At 40.7% G+C, this 20,578-nt stretch overlaps 1 protein-coding gene across 3 annotated transcripts in view; it reads left to right on the top strand.

Moving 5' to 3' along the window:
* The first annotated feature begins 2,510 nt into the window (after positions 1 to 2,510).
* The window catches only part of HEATR6 (HEAT repeat containing 6), a 62,514-nt gene continuing 44,446 nt past the window's right edge, over positions 2,511 to 20,578 (top strand). The window contains exons 1-10 of one of the 3 annotated variants that reach the window (XM_081220538.1): positions 2,511 to 2,769; positions 4,655 to 4,762; positions 7,173 to 7,313; positions 7,793 to 7,908; positions 8,763 to 8,877; positions 10,342 to 10,443; positions 11,724 to 11,861; positions 13,707 to 14,005; positions 14,795 to 14,972; positions 20,348 to 20,554. In XM_081220538.1, coding sequence (XP_081076664.1) covers positions 2,551 to 2,769; positions 4,655 to 4,762; positions 7,173 to 7,313; positions 7,793 to 7,908; positions 8,763 to 8,877; positions 10,342 to 10,443; positions 11,724 to 11,861; positions 13,707 to 14,005; positions 14,795 to 14,972; positions 20,348 to 20,554 — 1,623 coding nt within the window. In that variant the 5' untranslated portion in view covers positions 2,511 to 2,550. The remainder of the gene's footprint in view (positions 2,770 to 4,654; positions 4,763 to 7,172; positions 7,314 to 7,792; positions 7,909 to 8,762; positions 8,878 to 10,341; positions 10,444 to 11,723; positions 11,862 to 13,706; positions 14,006 to 14,794; positions 14,973 to 20,347; positions 20,555 to 20,578) is intronic. The other 2 variants (XR_014014073.1, XM_081220537.1) reach the window with 2 other exon arrangements.

Genomic DNA, 20,578 nt, shown 5'->3' with positions numbered 1-20,578 from the left:
GATGAAGACATCCTAAGGGCCATCCTTCTCTAATACTTGTTCATCCCTTCCTGGAGTTCCTGTCTTCAAAGATGTGACTCTTTGAAACTCCTTGCCTAGGAAGACAGATGAAAATGGGGGCCCGTGGATGGAGATGACCAGGGGTGTGGTGGGGAAGGGAAACTAATTGTTTCTTTTAATAAATTGTCATCATTGGGCTTCCCTGGTGGCGCAGTGGTTGAGAGTCCGCCTGCCGATGCAGGGGACACGGGTTCATGCCCCGGTCCGGGAAGATCCCACATGCCACGGAGTGGCTGGGCCCGTGAAACATGGCTGCTGAGCCTGCGCGTCCGGAGCCTGTGCTCCGCAATGGGAGAGGCCACAACAGTGAGAGGCCCGCGAACCGCACCCCCCCCCAAAAATCATCATCATTAAAAGTACCCATACTACTTAATTTATTTGGTGAGGGGTGATAGGAGGAGGAGGCGGCGGTGGGGGAGAGATGACATTAGTTGGGCACTTGCTATGCAACAAGGACTGTGTTATACGCCCCACAAGTATCATCTAATTTATCCTTACAATGACCTTGTGACAATGCTTCTTCTCACTACCATTTTACATATAAGGACACTGAAGTTCAGAGAAATTAAGTAATTTGTTCAAAGTCATATAGCAGATAAGTGTCAGGGCCTTAACTATACTTCCATGTCACAATCTAAGGCCTATACGTTATATAAATAGCATAGTGGTTAAGAGATCCAACTTTGAATTTCAGACCCAGGCCCACCACACAACTGTGTGGCCTTCAACAAGTGTTCTAACCTTTCTGTGTTTCAGTTTCCTCATCTATATAACAGGATCTATCGGATTGGCCAAAAAGTTCGTTCGGGGTTCCCCCGTAAGCCCGAACGAACTTTTTGGCCAACCCAATACTTCATAGAGCTGCAAGGGTAGAAACAGTTAGTTCCGTAAAGTGCTTGGAATAGTGCCTGACACGTGGGAAACATTAAGTAAATGTTGACTAAATGATTATTATTATTACCAAATTGATAGGCTAATGACTCTTAGTCCTAATTTTCTAAGACTCTAGAACAGAACACAAGGCTAATCTTCCTTCCTGGCCTCTCACAGTTGATCTGGATACTGAAGGCCAGCCCCTCTCTCCTGTTTTCCCCATTATGAAATGTGGGAGGTTAAAATAGACTTGAAATTTCTTGTCTATGTGTTTCACAGTCACAGACCTAAGATTCAACATAAAGTCCCGAGGACGGAGCAATCATTCAGCCCTTGCAATGGGCAACTGGATAGCACATATTTTTGTTGATTCCCCTTTCTTTCCTGTTCATTCCTGAGTAAATCAGTCACATATCAACCTCACCTGAGGCTCTGCTTTAGGAGAATTCAAACTAAAACATGAGTGACTAGAGACTTCCCTGGCCGTCCGGTGGTTAAGACTCTGCTCTTCCAATGCAGGGGGCGCAGTTCGATCCCTGGTCGGGGAACTAACATTCCACATGCTGTGCAGTGTGGCTAAAAAATAAAAAAATAAAAAAAATAAGTGACTAGTTCTCAGTTCCTGATCTTTGAGCAAATGTTTGAGTATCACAAATACACATACATATGTATACACCCATCCAAGAAGAAATAATATACAAACATAATGAAATTTAAATTCAAAATAAAATAAGTATTTCTCCTCAAAGAATCCCAAAGTTCTCAGAGAACTCGCTCTTCTAAAGCGTATCACCAATTTTCATTGCTAAACATAAGTATTTTATTCACAGGATAAAATATGTACATTTGGGTGACTTCAAGGGTTTCCCTAAGAGTTATGGGTGAGAAGTTGCTTTATATTTGCATAACTCAGACGTCCTAGAGATGGTTTTCCCCGTCTGCCCAAATGTAAATTTCAAGCCTTCACTTCCGGTGTGACTGAAAATTGTTCACAGCTTTTTAAATGGCTATTTTCCTTTCCAGCTTCTTGCTTTTAAGGTTTCAGGAGATCTTGGGGTGTCCAATCTCAACCATGTCACCCTTAGGCAGGTTATATTTTACATGGTTCAGTTTGAACTCCCAGATTACTTCTGTGTGTTTAGGTGCTTTAAGATCTACAGGATTCCCGGCCAGCTGCAAAGAATACTGGGGAACACAGTTTTTATTCGGGGTGGTTTTGTGTCTAGGGAAAAAATTAGGGGCTCCAATACGATGTAAGAAGAGAAGGATGTCGACCTAGCAGTTTCTGCCACGCCCCTCCTCAGCGGCCTTCCTGCAACCCTAGACTGAATCTGAAACGCTTAGTACTAAACAGGAATGTCAGCCCTGCCCAGTAACAAACTCTCTGGGAGGACAGAGTCCCCCCTTTTCAGTCAGGGCTCAAGGAGAGGTGGGCGGCGAAAAAGTCTCCCACATAATTTCTGATATACATTCACAGGGCACTAGTCCGAGGATCGGTCCTGTAGTCTCAGAACCCCTCCCACCTCAGGTTCCGGTTTGAAACAGGCATTTCCGGAACTGGCGCGCGGAAGCGGGGAATACCCCGGAAGTATTTCCCTGTGGCCCTACGTAGGAAAGATGGCGGCGGCGCAAGTTGTGGGTACCTTGCCGAGCGGGCCGGCGCAAGAGGCGCAGCGGGAGCCACCCCTCGAGCAGGGCCGTGGATTCCGCTGCTTGTCAGCCAGGCTCTGCGCCCTGCGCCCGGATGACAGCAGCTCCAGCCGCACCGAGATACACCTGCTCTTCGACCAGCTCATCTCCGAGAACTACAGCGAGGGCAGCGGCGTGGCCCCGGAGGTAGGCCCGCTGGCCCCGGCCCCACCCTTCAGGGACCTTAGCTGGTGGCTCCCGCCCGCGTCTCTAGCCTTTTCGCACCCCCACTTCGCAGTGCTTAGTTGCAGGCTCGTTTGCTCCCTCCGTCCGTGGCACACTTTCCGCCCTCCCTTTCTGGAAGAACCGTGCCGTGCCTGGCAAACTAGCTTCTTTCAAAACCCAGCTTGATAACTTATGCTCTGATAACATTGCAGGTGCCATCTCTGGTGCCACCTTCCCGCCCCTCCGCTCCCCGCATTCAGAGCACTTTGTGTATAAAATTCCTTACTACCACGTACTGTACTGTACCGTACACGGTTTTAGGGATCTTAGAACGTGGGTATTATTAGGTCTATTTTACTGATAAACATACTGAGGCTCACAAAAAAGGTCCAGCGTCATATTGCTGGCAAAAGGCAGAGCTAGAATGGGAACTAAAGTGTCTCAAAGTCCCAGCCATTTTCTGTTACTCCATGTAGCTCCGCACTCTCTGCCGCCTCTTTAGAAGTACTTTGGCTCTGAGCGATAGTATTCACACACATCAGGCCTTGGATGCTACTGAATTCCCTGAACTCTTGACCCAGTCTTACCACCGTTTTCTGGTGCTCACAGGCACCTCAAACTTGACAATTCTTAAAAATTAGTTCATTGTCTCCATGCACCCACTACATCCCCAATCCGTCCCATCCCCCAACACACACAAACATGGAGTCTGCCCAGTCGCACAGAGCAAAGGTGCAGACACTGGTTCTTCACCTTTCCTTCCTCCCAGATCCTATCCAATCTGGATTCTTCAGAATCTATGTCAGAAATGTTTCTCAGTCCACCCCCCCCCCACCCCAATTCCCATTGCCAAAGCCTTAGGCCCTCAGGCAAGATGACTCTCCTGGATTGTTCCACTGGTCCCCTCTAACTTCTTATCTCCAGCCCTTCTCCAAACCATTCTTTGCGCTCCTGCCAGAGTGACCTTTTCTTTAGTGGAAAAGAATCTCATTAGAAAAGTAAAACTCTGATTTGGGAGGATCTCCCGCTTCTGTGCCCTGTGTGTGGTCATTTTAAAACTTGCTGTTCCTCAACCACATACTGGTGTTCCACACCTACTCCTGTTCCAAGCCTGCCCACTCCATTCCCTTTGCTTGCTGTGTCTTTCGGTGCCTTGTCTGTCTGGCAGAGTTTTACTCATCCTTCAGATCATTCCAGATTCTGCTTAAAAATCACCTCCACAAGACCTCCCTAATTACTGTATTCCTGCAGAATTTGTACTGAATTCTTTCAGCACCTAATTCACTTTAATTATTTGTGAATAGTATTTCTGTCTCTTTCACTAGATTGTGAGCTCTTTGAGATTCAGGAATATGTCTGTTCATGTTTGGAGCCCAAAGACCTGGCACACTACGTGGCACAGAGAAGGTGCTCAGAGCCTTTTAATTCAATAAACATCAATAGATGAGTGAATAGTGTGATTTGCAAATAGGTAAAAAGAATTCCTAATTTTACATTAAATTTGTACAAGTGTCATTTCTGATTTTCCCAGTGACATGGCAAATTTGGTTTGCTTACCCTTTGGTATTTTTAATTTAAGTGTGTGCTTTTATATTCTGGAATCCTTTCTTTGGTTATTTAATTGTACTGTCTCTACATATGTAGAGACTCTGGAGTCTTTAGCCTGAGAAAAATCATATTGATTCTTTTCCTTTTTTAGCACATGCTGTCATCCTACTCTCTGCCTCATATTTCATCTTTCCCTTTTTGAGTGTGAACGTTCACCTTTATTTTCTCATTTGGCTGTGTTGGGGGCGGGTCTTCTCTTGGCTAACAGGTATAACACCTTTTCATTGTCTGTTGTTTTTTTTTTTTTTTTTTTTGGTAGGACGTCAGTACTCTTCTTGTCCAAGCTTGCCAGCTGGTGCCTCTTAATCAGAATCATCTTGTCAGCAAATTGTCTCAGCTTATCCACCATTTACTTAACACACTACAGGTAATCATATAGGTAATTCAGATCATGAATTTTGAGAATAAGTAAGTACCTTTGAGATACTCCATCTGTGGTAAGTATGATAGGCTGGTCTTTTCAGAAGCTGTGCAAATGTGAGAAGCAAATGCCTTACTAAGAATTATATTAAAACAAATATAACTCTGACCCAAAAAAAAGATTCTACAGATTTGTCCATCAGAGGTATTCCTATCCATTTGGTTCAGGAAACCAATATCATTCAAGCCCCCAGGTCTTAGAATTTTTCAGGAAAGATATATTTGACTAAGACATATCTATGAATAAATTGAAATATTCCCTACCCCTTTCCTACCAGTATTTTTTCCCCTCTCCCAAAGCTACCATTTTTGTCATCTACTTTTGGTCTTCATAGAACATAAGAAGTAGCTTAGGGGCAAGGTGACCTAGATAAAAAGATCCCTGTTATTTATGTCAAGGTCTGTACTGTAGCTCCCCTCTCTTCAGAATCTTCTCCAGCTTGCTAAATAAATCTGGTATCTTTTTTTAGGAACAGTTCAAAATTTGAGGCTGTTACTATAAGCTATACCACATGAGTATGTGGATGTAGTTAGCACAAAACTTATCAATTAGCATTATGTAATCTTAAGATGCTTCTGGCTGCAAGAAACAGAAGAGCCAAGCCAGAATAGCTAAATAATTTTTTAAAAAGCATCTTACATCACAGGCCCCAAGGGATGCAGCTTTAAGGGCACTTAATAATTAAGAGGCTTTCTGGCATCTTTCTCTTCTGCCATCTTCAGTGGATGGGTTATCCTCAGCTAGCAACTCTCACACTTAAAATCCAGGCATCCCATGGAAAATAAATAACACCCAGCAGAAGCAAAAGAACTATTTATTTTTTGTCTGTTTTATTTAAGAATGAGGAAGCTTGCCTCACTCTCCAGCAGTCTCTTCCCTGATATCAGGCTGGAGAGACCTAGGTCATAGGAGAACCCCTCTATAGCAGTCTGATCAGGGGAATGGTATTACCATGAATGGCTTAAACAAGGGATTTCAACCTTGACTGCCCATTAGAATCACCTGGAGGACCTGTGCTCCCTAGATGGTTATAATATGCAGCTCAGCCCTTATGTCAGGGTTTCTTATCCTTGGCACTGTTGATATTTTGGATTGGATAAATTTGTGCTATGAGGGGTTGTCCTGTGCATTGGAAGATGTTTAACAGCATCCTGGCCTCTACCCACTAGATGCCAGTAGCATCTCTCCAATTCGAACAATCAAAAATGTCTACAGACATTGCCAAGTGTTCCCTGGGGGACAAAATTGCCACTGGTGGAAAACCACTGTCTTAGCAGAATTGGGGTTTACCTTCAGGTCTCGTGTGGGGAAGGTAGACACCCAAATAAGATCAGTATTCTGCCAGCAAGAAAAGAGGGGCTGAATATGCTGGAGGTAACCAAGGTAACAGTGGGTAACCAGGCAACAGTGTATGCTGCATGTGACTAGCTAAATGAAATAACGCTCTTTTCAAGTTCAGAATTTTTCAAACTGATGTGGTGGCTTCTGAATCTTTGCTGTTCTCAGCAGTAACATCTTTTTAACACTGGCAGTTGAAAAAGTTCCTAATCACCCATGGCACCCACAGCCCTTAACCAAGTTTCTAACATTTGGTGGCAGTTTATTTCAGTTGTCCATGAATTGGTACTTGGATTAGCCTACTTTATCCCAATAAAATTATAAACTCCTTAAGGACAGGAATATGCTATCTCTTTCTGTTATATTCCCCACATCATGGCAGAGACATAGTAGCTATTCAGCAGACATATTTAGTCACAAAGTATTTGTTGAGCGTTTACTAGGAAACATAGTTGACTTAAAAGTTTTCAGCGGGGCTTCCCTGGTGGCGCAGTGGTTGAGAGTCTGCCTGCCGATGCAGGGGACGCGGGTTCGTGCCCCAGTCCTGGAGGATCCCACATGCCGCGGAGCGGCTGGGCCCGTGAGCCATGGCCGCTGAGCCTGCGCGTCCGGAGCCTGTGCTCCGCAGCGGGAGAGGCCACAACGGTGAGAGGCCCGAGTACCGCAAAAAAAAAAAAAAAAAAAAAAAAAAGTTTTCAGCGGATTGAGTCTTACATATCTGAGTATTTACAGCGGCCAGTGTCTGGTTCAAGGAAAAGTTACAAGGACTTTGCCAGGTTCTACTTTGAGTGGAGGGAGTAAAGGGGAAGAAATGAGCAAGGCCCTGGGGCAGGGAGGGGGTCCTCTCGATCAAACTTTCAAGGTCTTTAAAGCTGATCTTTTTTGACACAAAAAAGATGGATACACGTGTGCTCTCTGTCTCTTACACAGCTTGATTCAGGTGAGCATTCATGTCTGAAAAGGATTGACTATTTTTCTAGAAGTTAGATCATATAATTTTTTCCCCCTCTCTGGATAGGTGATTGTTGATGAACAGAACCTGGATTTCCTGTTGGCATATACTATTTCTGCTATTCAGCAGTGCAGTTCCTGGACACACATGCAGATTCTCCAAGCCTTGGCAGCCCTGGTTTACTGCAATGGCTCAAAGTGTCAAAAGGTAGTTTAAACTGCATCTGTCTTTCCTTTGAAAGGTTGGGGGCACAGGCCCTGAACCAGCAAGCCTGTGTTCAGGTTTCTGTCCTGCCATTCATTAGATGTGTAACGTCGAGTCACCCTTCCTCAGTCACTCTTGAGCCTCGTTTTCTCACGTGTAAAATAGTTCCTCTGAGGGTGAAGTCCACTTGTAAAGTGCTTGGCACTTGGTAAATATTAATCATTATTATTATTATCATTACCCTTCAGCTGTGCAGCCGAGATGAAAGAGCTTCAGCAACAACCTAGGCTGGGAGTGCTGATCCTTACTGATGTTTTGGGGGCATATTTTTGCATGCCTATCTGAAGGATTTACCTAGCAGCTAGTCTTTTGGTACCTAAATTCCCTTTAGTTAAAAAAAAAAGAAGAAAGAAATCTATTTAAAAAGTAATGTTTTCCTAGAAGCTTTTCTTCGGCCAACATTGGCTGTGATGTCGTTTCAGTACCTCCCAGACTTGCTTGGCAAGAGCGGACTCTTGATGAAGCTGAGTGACTTGGCTCAGTCGGACCCTGAAGTTAGGAGAGCTGCAGTGCATTGTATGGCAAACTTATGTCTCAGGTATGTGGATTCAGTCAGATTTCCCAGGTGTAATGAGATAGGGCCTCTCATGGGTCCTTTGTAGGTGGTTCAATCTGTCTGAAGCCAGAGCCAACTTAGAAAAATAACCTACTTTGCATTTCCCATGCTTTTTGCTAATGACATCATCTTATGTTGTTTATTTTTAATTTCAATGTTGCTTGTGAAGAAAGCTTATGAAGAAGTAAAGGACTAGGACCTTAGAGTAGGACTTTATTTCTAAAATATGGTAAAAGTGATATATGTGCAGTATGTTGAGGTTTTCTGTTGGTATAAATTCTAACCATATTAAATCTTCTAGAAGGATATATTCATATTAATTTAAGCTTTGGTGAGATATATCTGTCAAGGCCAATTTCTTTGAAGAAAACAGAACCAATCCCAACTGCCCAATTCTAAATTCATGCAATAGAAAATGAGTGGCACAAGCTTGAACTGATGTGTAATATCTTGTCTCTACATTGCAGTGTTGTCCAGTGGCTAGGAAGGCAGCTTCAGCTGTGTGATTCTAGCTTGACAACCTGTCTGCATTATCTCCCTCTAAGAACTGAAAAGCGTAATAAAAAAAGATTTCGCTTTCTGTGTACTTGTTTCACTGCAGACTTCTGTAACTTTTCCCTGTGGAAACCATTCTTCTTCCTATTCGTTCCAGCCTCGTGCCTGTCCACAGCAGTAGTTAATTAACCGGAGTGCACAATCTTCTATGATACAGTTTCATTCAAGGGTATATTCCAACTCCATTAGTCAGTATCGCTGTTACTTTTAATTCTTATTCTTTTGCAAGCCCCATTTCAAAGGCGACTGAGTTGAAGCTGCTTTTTCTATATGTGTTTTAGTGTGCCAGGACAGCCGTACTTGGAGGAGCCGTACCAAAATATCTGCTTCCAAGCTTTCTTGACCACTTTACAGTCTCCAAAATCATCTGATATGGATGATATCACGTTTTGCATGGTAGGTGAGACTACCACTAATCCTCTGACTGTTACAGATGTGTTTAGAAGCAGCAGTAGAACAAAAGCTGCTATTAAAGAGTTTAATTTTGTTGCTGTATTAGTTTTGTCTAGAGATATAGGCATAAGGGGGTGTTTATAACCTAAAAAGGCTGAACCCATATCTTTCAGGTTTAAATTACAAGAAATTATTTTTGTTTGTTTTGTTTTGCCATTTTGTTTGTTTGTTTTACAATTCTAGGTTCTTAAACTATTTTTACCCTCCTGACTGTAAAAGTGGAAATAAAAAATTTCTGACTAGTGACTGTCTTTTAGTTGGAAGGGAAAGGAGTGGATTTCAACAATATCTGCAATATTTTATTATTTGTTTAAAAAACCTGATGCAAATATGACAGTTTATTAGCATGATTTAAATTCAAAGTGACACATTTCAAAAATTACAAATCAAAGATGGCGAAAGTTTCTTATAGTCCCCAGCTTAGATGGAACCACTGGGAACAATTTGTTCTACATGACCCCAGATTTTTTTTGTATATAAATGAGCATATTTATAATTTTTAAGTGGGATCATATTTAATATGCTGTTTTGCAGCTCTCGCTCCTTTTTAAACTTAATATATCTTGGACATCTTTTCAATACCTGTTGATGTACTTCATGCTTTCTAACTGCTGTAGCTGGGAGACCTTGGCAATTTACTTAACTTCTTGAGCCTACGTGTTCCTCATCTCTGAAATGGGAGAAATAACCACCTTGTAGAGGTCTTATGAGGTGTATATGAACTGTTCATAAAAGCACTTAAATATGCTTGGAAAAGTGCTTGCTATTATTGTTAAGTTTCACATGTAGCAGAGGGTTAGCTTCTTAAATAATTATCATAATTGATGGAAAATTAAAGTTTTTTTCAGCGATTCCACTATTTCAAACAAGGCTGCAGTTCACATCCTTTCCCTGTAGGGAGTATTTCTTAAGGACGGAACCCTAGAAATGACATTACTGGCCAAAAAATTAATCTTGATCAGAATTGCCCTCTAGAAACCTGTCCCCACATACATTTCTTTGCTTTTAAGAGCTGCTGTGAAAAGAGCTGCTTTGGTTACTGCATGATAGGGATTTCCTGTTTCCAGTCTCTGCTGCCACATTTTTATTGCTGTCGTACTCTTCCCACTAAACATCTCTTCTTTTTTTTTTCTTGCTCACGATTAGTATGTGCGGGTTTATAAACATGTACGAAGAGACCACTCTTATTCAATAGAAGCACTCCATTCTTCTAGAAAATAATTAGTAGTAGCTCATCAGCTTTCTTCTCTGGATCCTCATCTCTGCTCTTTTTTTTCCCCTCCCCTGTCTAAAGTTTTTTCATCATCTAAAGACTTTTCTTTCTCCATCCTACGTGGTGCTAGAAAGTTGGTCCCTGAACAACCAAATTTCATTTACCTTTTAACTTGGTCTCCTTTTTCCCTCTAGTTGTTACAAAATGCATTAAAAGGTATACAGTCTCTTCTAAATGGTGGGAAGATGAAACTGACACAGACTGATGAACTTGGAGCTCTTCTGGCTGTGCTAAAGGTAAGGCATTGCCCGTTTAAACCCCAGGTCCTCATGTGGTTAGTGTCTTTCCTCTTTACACCCCAGACATAAGGACCAGTTTACATCATTACTCCAAGGCTAGCTTTAGGGTATTGTATTTTAAGAGAGAAGAATAAAATGTTCATATTTAAACGTATTTAAAATTAAGAACCGGGACTTCCCTGGTGGCACAGTGGTTAAGAATCCGCCCGCCAACACAGGGGACATGGGTTCAAGCCCTGGTCCAGGAAGATTCCAGATGCCGTGGAGCAGCTAAGCCCGTGCACCACGACTACTGAGCCTGCGCTCTGGAGCCCGCAAGCCACAGCTACTGAAGCCCGCGCGCCTGGAGCCTGTGCTCCGCAACAAGAGAAGCCACCACAGTGAGAAGCCCGTGCACTGCAACAAAGAGTAGCACCCGCTTGCCGCAACTAGAGAAAAGCCCATGTGCAGCAACGAAGACCCAATGCAGCCAAAAATAAATAAATTAATTAAAAATAAAATAAAATTAAGAACTGAAAAGACTGAATCTTGCTTTAGTAAATTTATGAAAATTCTAAAATTTTATTGGGAATAGGTTATGAGGTATGATCTGTAGATTATTTAATTTTAGATTATCTTGAATCTGTTTGGACTTGAAAGAGGAACCAGTGCGTCTCCTTGGCTTTAGCTCCCATGTAGTAAGCAGGCCAATCAAGATGTGTATCGTTAGGCTGCCATTCTTTGGCTTCTGAGCCTGCCAGTCAGTGGGAGAGTCAGATCAACCTCTCTGGGCATCCAGCTGTCTTCAGTTCAGCCAAGAAATAGTAAGAAACTTTGTGGTGGCCTTAGATCAAAGCCATGTATGATAACTTAGCATGACTAAAACTTTAATTCTTTTCCTGTACCATCTCCCCTACTCCCTAATAGATAACAGAAAGCTAGATTTGGACATGGATATGCTAAATAAAAGGATAGATTGGTTAAAAAAATTATAGATAAAATATTGGACAAAACTGATTGGATAAATTTTTTAAATTAGTAAGTAAAAGTAGTAAGTAAATAAACTAGCATCTAAAGTTTAACCTGATCTGGCCAAGCCAGATCCCTCTGGTCTAGATGAAATTATAAACTCTCCTTTAAGCTCTAAACCGTCAGGGTATCTATTTTCTGTCTCATCTCAGTTTCCTTAATAAAGCTTTTAAACGTTAATCTGTTCATCTGTGTGATTCAGAACATGGTGAAAAATTCTGTTTTATGATTTGTTGTATGTGTGTGTGTTCCTTAATCATCATTATTAGAAAACCATGTTCCATGGACTCCCTGGACTAAACATAGAGATGCCCACGGTGTTGTACCCCACTCCACTTCCTCAGTATGATGGACGACCACCCATGAAACCGCAGCAGACAGAATCCAGCACTTCTCGACCAGCTGTGGTACATTTACGTATATTTAGATTTAAGTTGTGGGTTGTTTTTCATTGCTTGCTATGTGTGTTTTCTATGATTTGCATCACTGCTGTGCCAAAGGCTCACCTTGAATTTTATTTCAACTTAGGGTTTTTAGCATAGTAAATTTAAATTCATCAGACTGCTAAAACTACCAGTTAGAACATCTTGCACTTCTAAGCGGTCTAGGCAATGTAACAGCTATAAAAATGGGCATTCGCTTTATACCCATAGCCAAGCATCCGCATCCCTCAAATGCTCAACACCACAGGTCAACAGACTTTTTCTCCAAAAGGCTGGCTGGTAAATATTATAGGTCTCCGTTGCCCCTCTGCCAGATTTCCCAGTCTTTCCAGATAGCTGTCATCTCCCTCCTGTGGCTGTTGGAGAACCTGAAGCATACAGATATACGGCTGAGGTATTACACCTAGAAATGTAGTACCTGATTAAAATGCTTATAACTAGAAATTCTTTCACTCATTCACTTACTCAACATTTACTGAGCATCTGTTATATCCCAGACATTGTGCTAAGCATTAGGAACATAGGTTGTGGTTTTAGGAATTGGGGGGAGAAAGTGAAGGTGGATAAGTAAACAACTACAGTGCAGTATTACGATTTCTTTCAACAGAATATTCACGGGGTATTCTAGGAGCACATTCAGGGCAACCAATAGAGGAGTAAGGGGGTGCTTTTTAAAAGATATAGTGGCTAACCTGAGCCTCAAGAATGAGTAATAGCATAGAGAAGGAAGGAGAATGTTTTATTCAAAGGGAACAACAGGTACACGGACTTAGGGAATGCGAGTTGAACAATGGGCTAGAGTGTCAGGTGTGTGGACGGGAAGGTGGGACAAGTGTGTAGCAGAGGCCAAATCATAAGGGTCATACACAGTGTGCTAAGGAGTTTGGGTTTTTATCTTATAGGTGGTGGAAATGAAGCATCTGATATAGGGGAGTGATATGATCAGATTGGCATTTCAGAGAAATCACTGTGATAGCAAGTAAAAGGGTGTGAGTCTGGAGCCACATTAATAACTCAAGGTAGAAGTCATGAGGACCTTCTCTCCTAAAGGTTAGGGACCTTGAGAATGCAGAGGAGAGCACAGATTCCAAAGATCTTTGGATGTCCGAAAGAAGGAAGTAGCAGAAGAGAAAGAAACTGGCTTTTACTTTAAGATTTTTGTTTCTTTGGCTGCGCCGCACGGCATGCAGGATCTTAGTTCCCCGATCAGGGATCGAACCCGTGCCCCCTGTAGTGGAAGTGTGGAGTCTTAACCACTGGACCACCAGGGAAGTCCCAGGCTTTTACTTTAAATCTACAAAGCCCCAGTGCTCTAAAACCTGGATAGTTTGTAAAGGAGTAACATCCCTCCTGTGCATCTGGAGTGGTGCTAGCTGCGTATCCTGTTTGGGAGACCTGAGAAAATAGTCACTCAAGTCATTTTCTGTAGACCTTGATCTTTTGCAGAACCTTTGTTGAGAAGGCTGAATGCCTTCACAGCCGTACAAGGAAGGTGGCATTAGTCCGTACTTAAACAGATGAGGCAAGCTCAGCCAGGCTAAGTGATTTGCCCAGGATCACAGATGTAGAATCTAAACCCAGGTCACAAGTTTTGCTCTGTCCCATGTATTTCCTCCCTTGTTTCTTGTGGTCCAGTAAGGTGTACAGAACCACTTAGTATAGTGCCTGACGCATGGAGTATGAAGTGCCGCTTTTTTCTCTTCTCCTCTTCTTTATCCATACTACGTGTTGGGGACATATTTAGTAATTATCAAATGAGAAGTTACCAATAGCTATCATATATATGTTTTCATTTGCTCCTAAAATCAGAATAAAAGGAAAAAATCAAAAGTAAAAGCGAAGAAAATCCAGCAAGGAGAGGAGGAGGAGGAAGAATCCAGTGGTGAAAGAGAAGTAGCCCCAGTCACTGGCTCAGGCAGACTGAACCCGCATAAAGGGGACACTCAGTGCCCCTCCTCCCTGGGTGTTCCGCGTTTGCCATTAGCTGCAAGTGGAGCTGCAGGAAAAGACCAAGTCTCCTCATCCTTCAGTTCTTCCAGTTGGAAGAGAGTCAGCAGTAGTGAGTCAGACTATTCTGATGCTGAAGGAGGCATGCAGAGTAAAGTGAGGTAGTGGTATTTTGTTCTGTTTTTACGCCTTATCTTCTAAGTTATGTGTATACGTTTCTGACCTTGCTTAAGAGTCTGACTGCCGCGTGTGATTTAACTTGGAAGGGTCTCATTTATTTGGGACTTGGTATGACTATGCATTTTGCATTGTTCTCTTATCTGCCTTTGTACATGTGGTTCCTCTGCCTGAGTTGTTCTTTCTTTCACTTTTTTTTGCCTTTTGCCTTGTTAACCACTACCCATCTTCAGTATGAGCTCAGCGATCATATACTCTGAGAAGCCTTTTCTGACCCCCATTCCGGCTTAGGTACCCCTCCTATGGGACTGTTTGACTTATCTCTGATTACTGTGTTGTAATCTCTTTAACTCTGTGTCTCTGCCATTAATAAGCTTGTCAAGGGCAGGGGCTTAGTTTATGTCTGCCAGCCTCAGCACAGTGCCTGGCACATACGTAAGGATTCTCAATACGTATCTGTTGGATGAATGGATACTCTGCAGTACCTCATATTTCATACTGATTTCCTAATATCAAAATGTTGCCCTCTTATTCTCTATCTAGTTGTGTGTTTTTAATTGTTGACTTTATTAACTTGTTAGATAAACAAATTGCTTTAACATGTTTTGATCACATTTTGAAATAATTTTTAAAATGTTGGCATCTTTCAGATTCATTTAGAATGTTGAATTTCCCACTGTATCATTTGAGCTGGCTGGAATAAATAGCATTTCGTGCTTATGTTTTTCAAAACAATTAAAAGGCTTTTTTCTTCCTTCTTTTGGTTATTAAAGGTCTTACCAAGCCAAAGTTCGCCAAGGAGCATTAGCCTGTTTTCTTTCTACTATAAAATCAATAGAAAAAAAAGTTCTTTACGGCTACTGGTCAGCCTTTGTTCCTGATACACCTGAGCTTGGAAGCCCACAGTCTGTGTCCTTGATGACTCTCACGTTAAAAGATCCTTCTCCAAAGGTAAGAGCATTTAAATTCTAAGTGTTATAACAAGGAAGAAAATCTTTACAAGTCTTTGTTGTTTTCTCTGCCCCATCTGATCTTATCTGAACAAGGCTCTTATTAATACGGACCCAAGTCCTGACTTGAGAACCACTAAATGGGCAGGAGGATAGGAAATGGGCTTATGTGAATATCAGGTAGAGGGAGATCACACTGAGCTCACCTCCTGCCCCAGGGCTTGCTTGAAGCATGAGCACACTGAGTTATTGTTTCAGTGTCCTCTTTGAGCTGCGCCGAAACAGCTGTGCTTCTCTCTCTTTTATGAAAATGTCGATTGCTATGGTGTTTATAATAGAAGTTAAAAATGGCTTTAATACTCACTGGAATATCATGGTATATAATGGTTATGAAAGATGTATAAGGCTTAGGGAAATGCTGATGATGCTTTATGAAAGTATAGGATATAGAATTATATGATCCCAACAGTGGGTTTTTTCCTTCAACTTTTCCATATTTTTCAAGTCACATGTAATAAATAGTAATACATATTTTAATGAGAAATACTTATTTTTAGAAAAGAAGGAAAAGTAACTTGGCAGTCATGGATAGCTACAGCAAGGTAACTATGGCTGATCAAATATTTACCTCTTCTTGGATATGTTAGCTCTTTTCCAGAAGTTAGCTTTTTACCCAAATAAGGAAAACAGTCTGCTGTTTAGATTCCTCTTACAATAATGAACATTAAAAAGTCATGCTACATGGCATCTGGTATCCTCAGGTAATTAACCTACCCTCTCAAAATGAATAGTTTTAGTTAGGCCAATAGTATTATTTTCTGGTTTTAAGATGTTTCCCTTAAAAGTAAGGAGGACTAGCAATCCATCATACATTGAAACTCCCTTTGATCATCTCCTTGACTAGCTAATTACTATATAAGAAAACTTCTAAATGACCCTTCAACACTTTTACAAGGTGAAGAAAAATAAACTAGCCTCAATTATGCACACAAAAAAATGCCTTGTATACGGTATTTCAAATACCCAATATACTAAATAGTTAAACCAGTAGAAATTTTTCAGATTGACTGAATCATCAGCAAATGAGAACCTGAAAAATGGTGGTGGCAAATAAATAAATAATGAGGCCATTCTAGTAATTGGAAGCAAAACTGCTATGAAGGTTGAAAAAAAATATATATATATATATATGTATTTATGTTTTTGAAGACCCTCCAGCTGAGGGGAGCTGCCATAAGTAGCCAAGGAGATGGAGATGAAAGTAGATAGAAATAATTTTCATGATGTATATATATATCTTTGTATTTTTCAAACACTTACATTTGAATGGCCATGAGAAATTTTACTTACTGCAAAGTGGTCCTCCTTGATTTGGGTACTTCTTACATATGTTCTTGCTGTTTAATTTCAGTAATGCAAGAGACATGATGAGTGAAAAAAAATATAGAACTCCCTTCTGGAGAAGTCCTAGGCCTAGCACGAAAGCCACACAAAGGTCCTGGAGAAAGGGAAGACCAGTCATCATTCTTATACAGGTTTTTTAAAAGATCAAAGTAATGATTAAAATTCATGAGTTCAGTGTAATGGCAAGCGAAATGAATATACTCAGATTTTTTAGCAGATACTAGGTTTAGAAGGGTGTAAATAAGGGTCATGATAATTGTCCACAACGGGTCTTGGAGCGCACCACTGCAAACTGTGCATGGTGTAGTTAATTGTGAACCAAGACCCATGTTAGAAAAAAGTGTTTTGGTAGATGCTGTCAGTGAGAGAGGCTTTTTAGAAAGACTTCTAGAAAGTTACGTGCAAAAATTAAAAGTACTAGTTCATGGACTTCCCTGGCAGTCCAGTGGTTAAGACCCTGTGCTTCAACTGCGGGGGGCATGGGTTCAATCCCTGGTTGGGGAACTAAGATCCCACATGCCACAAGAAATGGCCAGAAAAAAAGTACTAGTTCATGTCATTGGAATAGAACAGCATTCTGGATTAATCAGAGCTGGGTTAAAAGATGCAGCCATGTGTAAAAGCTGAGTGGTCATCTCAGGTGCTTATTGAGTATAGAGTTGGATAGTATAGACTGAAGTTTGTCTTAGCAGGATGAAACATGATAAGACAAAAATAGTGTCTCTTCTCCTTGAAGTACACAGTAATGATGGTTTTGAGTTCATGGCAGCTCTGATATGACCTATGGTAGATTCAATTGGAAGCACAATTGTCACTGATATACTGAGAAATTTTCCATAGAGAAATGGACAGAAGGAAACATGATTGGACTACTCCATTCAGAACACCAACAATGACAGGGATTACTCTCAGGAAACTGGAATGTAAGATGCTAGAATGGTTCAATGAGAAGGAGAAAACTTAGAAATTTCCTCTAGGATTTGGCAGTGTGATGGTACTTGGGAAATTGTCACGTGTTTACATGCTGGAAATGTGCTTCAGAAATGCTACTAGTAACAATATGACTAATTTAAGAATTTCTTCTATATGATTTCCTCAGGTGTTACAAAAGTAGATTATGTATATATATCAACAAGACGTGACCTAAGGGACAAACTGTAGGGCATACCTTCCTCTTGGTACCTTTAGAATTATCCTGATTTTCAAATTCCACGATGATTATTTGTTTCTCTTTTAGAGAGCTATGAAATGTGGAAACAAATCAAAATCTAGATAATAGATAGCATAACTAGGAAAGAGGATAAAGAGTTGAAACTTTTAACTGTCACGGAATGGTAGGTAATCAGGTTTCCTCTTTCATGGTCAGTTAAGAACAGGTGACCTTTGCTTGGAGGTCTCTAAATCTAGAGACCTTGACACAGTATGCACATGCCTCCACCTAAAAGGCACCCAACTTTGGGGGTGTGCTCAAATGAAATTAACCCTGAACATATGTGAAGAAGGATCAGGACTTGGACAAAGACAAGCACAGCCAGGTGCCCTGCATTGAAACCTCAGTGGTAGCCATTCCCAGCAGTGACGACTTCATCACTCTCCCAGAAATATGCTGAGACTGAACATACATAAAAAAAGAAAAAATAAGGATTGACTGAGCTACCTCAGCAAAAATTTCTACTATATCCTTAAATAGCAAAAAAGGAAAAGTGCTTTCTTGTTTCATTACCTTTGAACAAGGCGTCGTGCCCAAGGAGGTAAAACTACCCTCTAGTGAAACTGAGTGCACTGATGTTTATAAGATTAAAAAGGCTTTCATCTACCAATGTAAATATTCAGACAATAAAAACTTAACAAAATGAGCTCTCTGGAGAGCTGCACCTCTTATGGTTTGCTTGTACATCAGTACTTTCTGCTGGAAGTGCTGATTAGAATGGTAAACAGTATTAAATATTGATATAAAAATAAATGAAGCAGAACTTGAACCTGATTCAGGGTCATGAATAGCATTTTTATAACAACAAAGGTATATTAAACTGTGTTTAAAGGAAATAAATCAGCACTATGAGAAGTAAAATTCGATGTAGTATCGTATTTCCATATAGATTTTATACCTCGATGGTAAAAAATGACTAATTTCAGTGACATTCTTTTGTTTTCATCTGTGATAGTTATGAATGCTTTTTCCCACTTTGGGTACCAAAGTTAATTGAGCTGAAAAATTTTTACTTTTGAGTATTAGTTTATTTCTTTCTACAACTTGGCTTTTAATTTTATTTGGTTTGTGAGCTGTTGAAATTGTAATTTTTAATTATGTTCTAAAGAAATGGAGGTTTAGCATAACATCCGCCTTTTTCGGTTAAGACCAGCCAACGATCTAATCAGAGGTTGGCGGTCTATGGCCTGTGGGCCCAGTCTGGCCAACTACCAGTTTTTGTATGACCTATGATCTAAGAATGGTTTTTACGCTTTCAAAATCATTTTTTTAATCAAAAGAATAATATTTTTTGACATGTAAAATTTATATGAAATTCAGATGTCACTGTCCATAAGTAAAATTTTATTTGAACACAGTCACATGTATTTCTTTGTACGGTGTCTGTGCTCCCATAGCAGAGTCGAGTGGTCGCAACAGAGACTCCGTGGCCTGCGGAGTCTAGACTATAAAATCTGTGCCACTGGCGCTTTATGGAAAAGGGTTCCTAGCGCCTCATCTGAGTTCTTGGACCAGCTGACTTGTGCACGAGCTCTCTCTCTGTCCCTCTGTCTCTCTCACACACACTTTCCTAATACGTTGTCAACTTCCTGCCTTCCTTAAGTGATTATGCTTAATTCCAAAGACTCGTACTACTATACTACAAATTTGTTCTCAAAGCAATAAATCTTTAGTTTTTTGTTTATGATTCCATTCTACAAAAAGCATGCAGAAATGATTTATTTCTTGGTAATTTGGAGATAACAGTTGAAGATTTTCTGGAAAACCCTTTTCACACCAAACTCAGATATGCTTCATATTGAGTAGATACTTAGATTAGATCCTAGAATTATAATGTTGATTCCTTGCTTTTTAAATATCTGACTGAAAGGTTTAATTGACATTTTGGGGTGAGCTGACCAAAGAGGGTACAGTATTATTTCATATTAGTAGTCCTGCATTTATCACCTACATTCCATTTTGGTTAAATTGGCTTTCTTTTCCTTTCTTTTTTTCTTTTCTGAGTTTTAATACTGCAGAATCATCAGAATACCAATTACAAGTAATCTTTTAAGCATATAAAGAAAATCTTAATGCAGTGGCACTATTCCTGATAGATACAGCCGTCCATTGATAAAGGTGCACGTTTTCCTTTCTATCCATAAAGTTATATTTAATAGTATTCCCTTGAGTATCAAAGATTTTATTGCAGATTTTATTTTCTGTACCTAAGAATATTTCTGAAAGCTGGGTCACTAATGGTGCCTGCCAAGCTGAGTATGCACAAAGTTTCTAGTATCCTACATAATTAATATTGAGCACTCATGGATGCTTTAGGTTGGAACGTAAAGCAGAAGGTCCTCAGGAACTTTGATATGAAACAGACCCTAGATGCATGTAGTTTTTCCTGCCCACAGGCAGTTTGCTTTTCTCTTTTCATTTGGCTTTATGCTTTAATAAACTAGGCTTCTCATCTTTAAGTTATTTTCATGCTTGTGACATCAGGTTTTTATACTGTGGTGCAGCTTAGGCTTATTCCTTACAGTAGCAAACCCTAACAGCCATGTGATTTGAGGCTCTGTTGGTTTTTTGAAGTGTGGGGGTGGGGCAGCGCCCAGGTGGCTTAGTTCACGGCTGCTCTTAGGGCCTGATGGATAATCACATTGCCTTTATTCCTCTAATTAAAGGGATCCTAAATACTTTGAAAATGAAAAACATATATATAGGAAGAAGGGGATTCGAGTCTTGAGTTCTAACTGATGTGCATCATCCTGAAATTTCAGACGCGTGCCTGTGCTCTGCAAGTTTTATCTGCCATCTTGGAAGGCTCAAAGCAGTTTCTTTCTGTTGCTGAAGATACCAGTGACCACAGAAGGGCTTTCACTCCCTTTTCTGTAATGATCGCTTCTAGCATTAAAGAGTTGCACAGATGTCTTTTGTTAGCTTTGGTGGCTGAATCATCCTCACAGACCCTTACTCAGATAATTAAGGTAAATGTGCCAAGTTATTGGTGA

Source organism: Mesoplodon bidens (genome assembly GCF_964165515.1).
Source record: "Mesoplodon bidens genome assembly, chromosome: 19".
NCBI lineage: Eukaryota > Metazoa > Chordata > Mammalia > Artiodactyla > Ziphiidae > Mesoplodon > Mesoplodon bidens.
The sequence above is the reverse complement of the archived record's forward strand: the minus strand, read 5'-3'. Positions and strand labels throughout refer to the sequence as shown.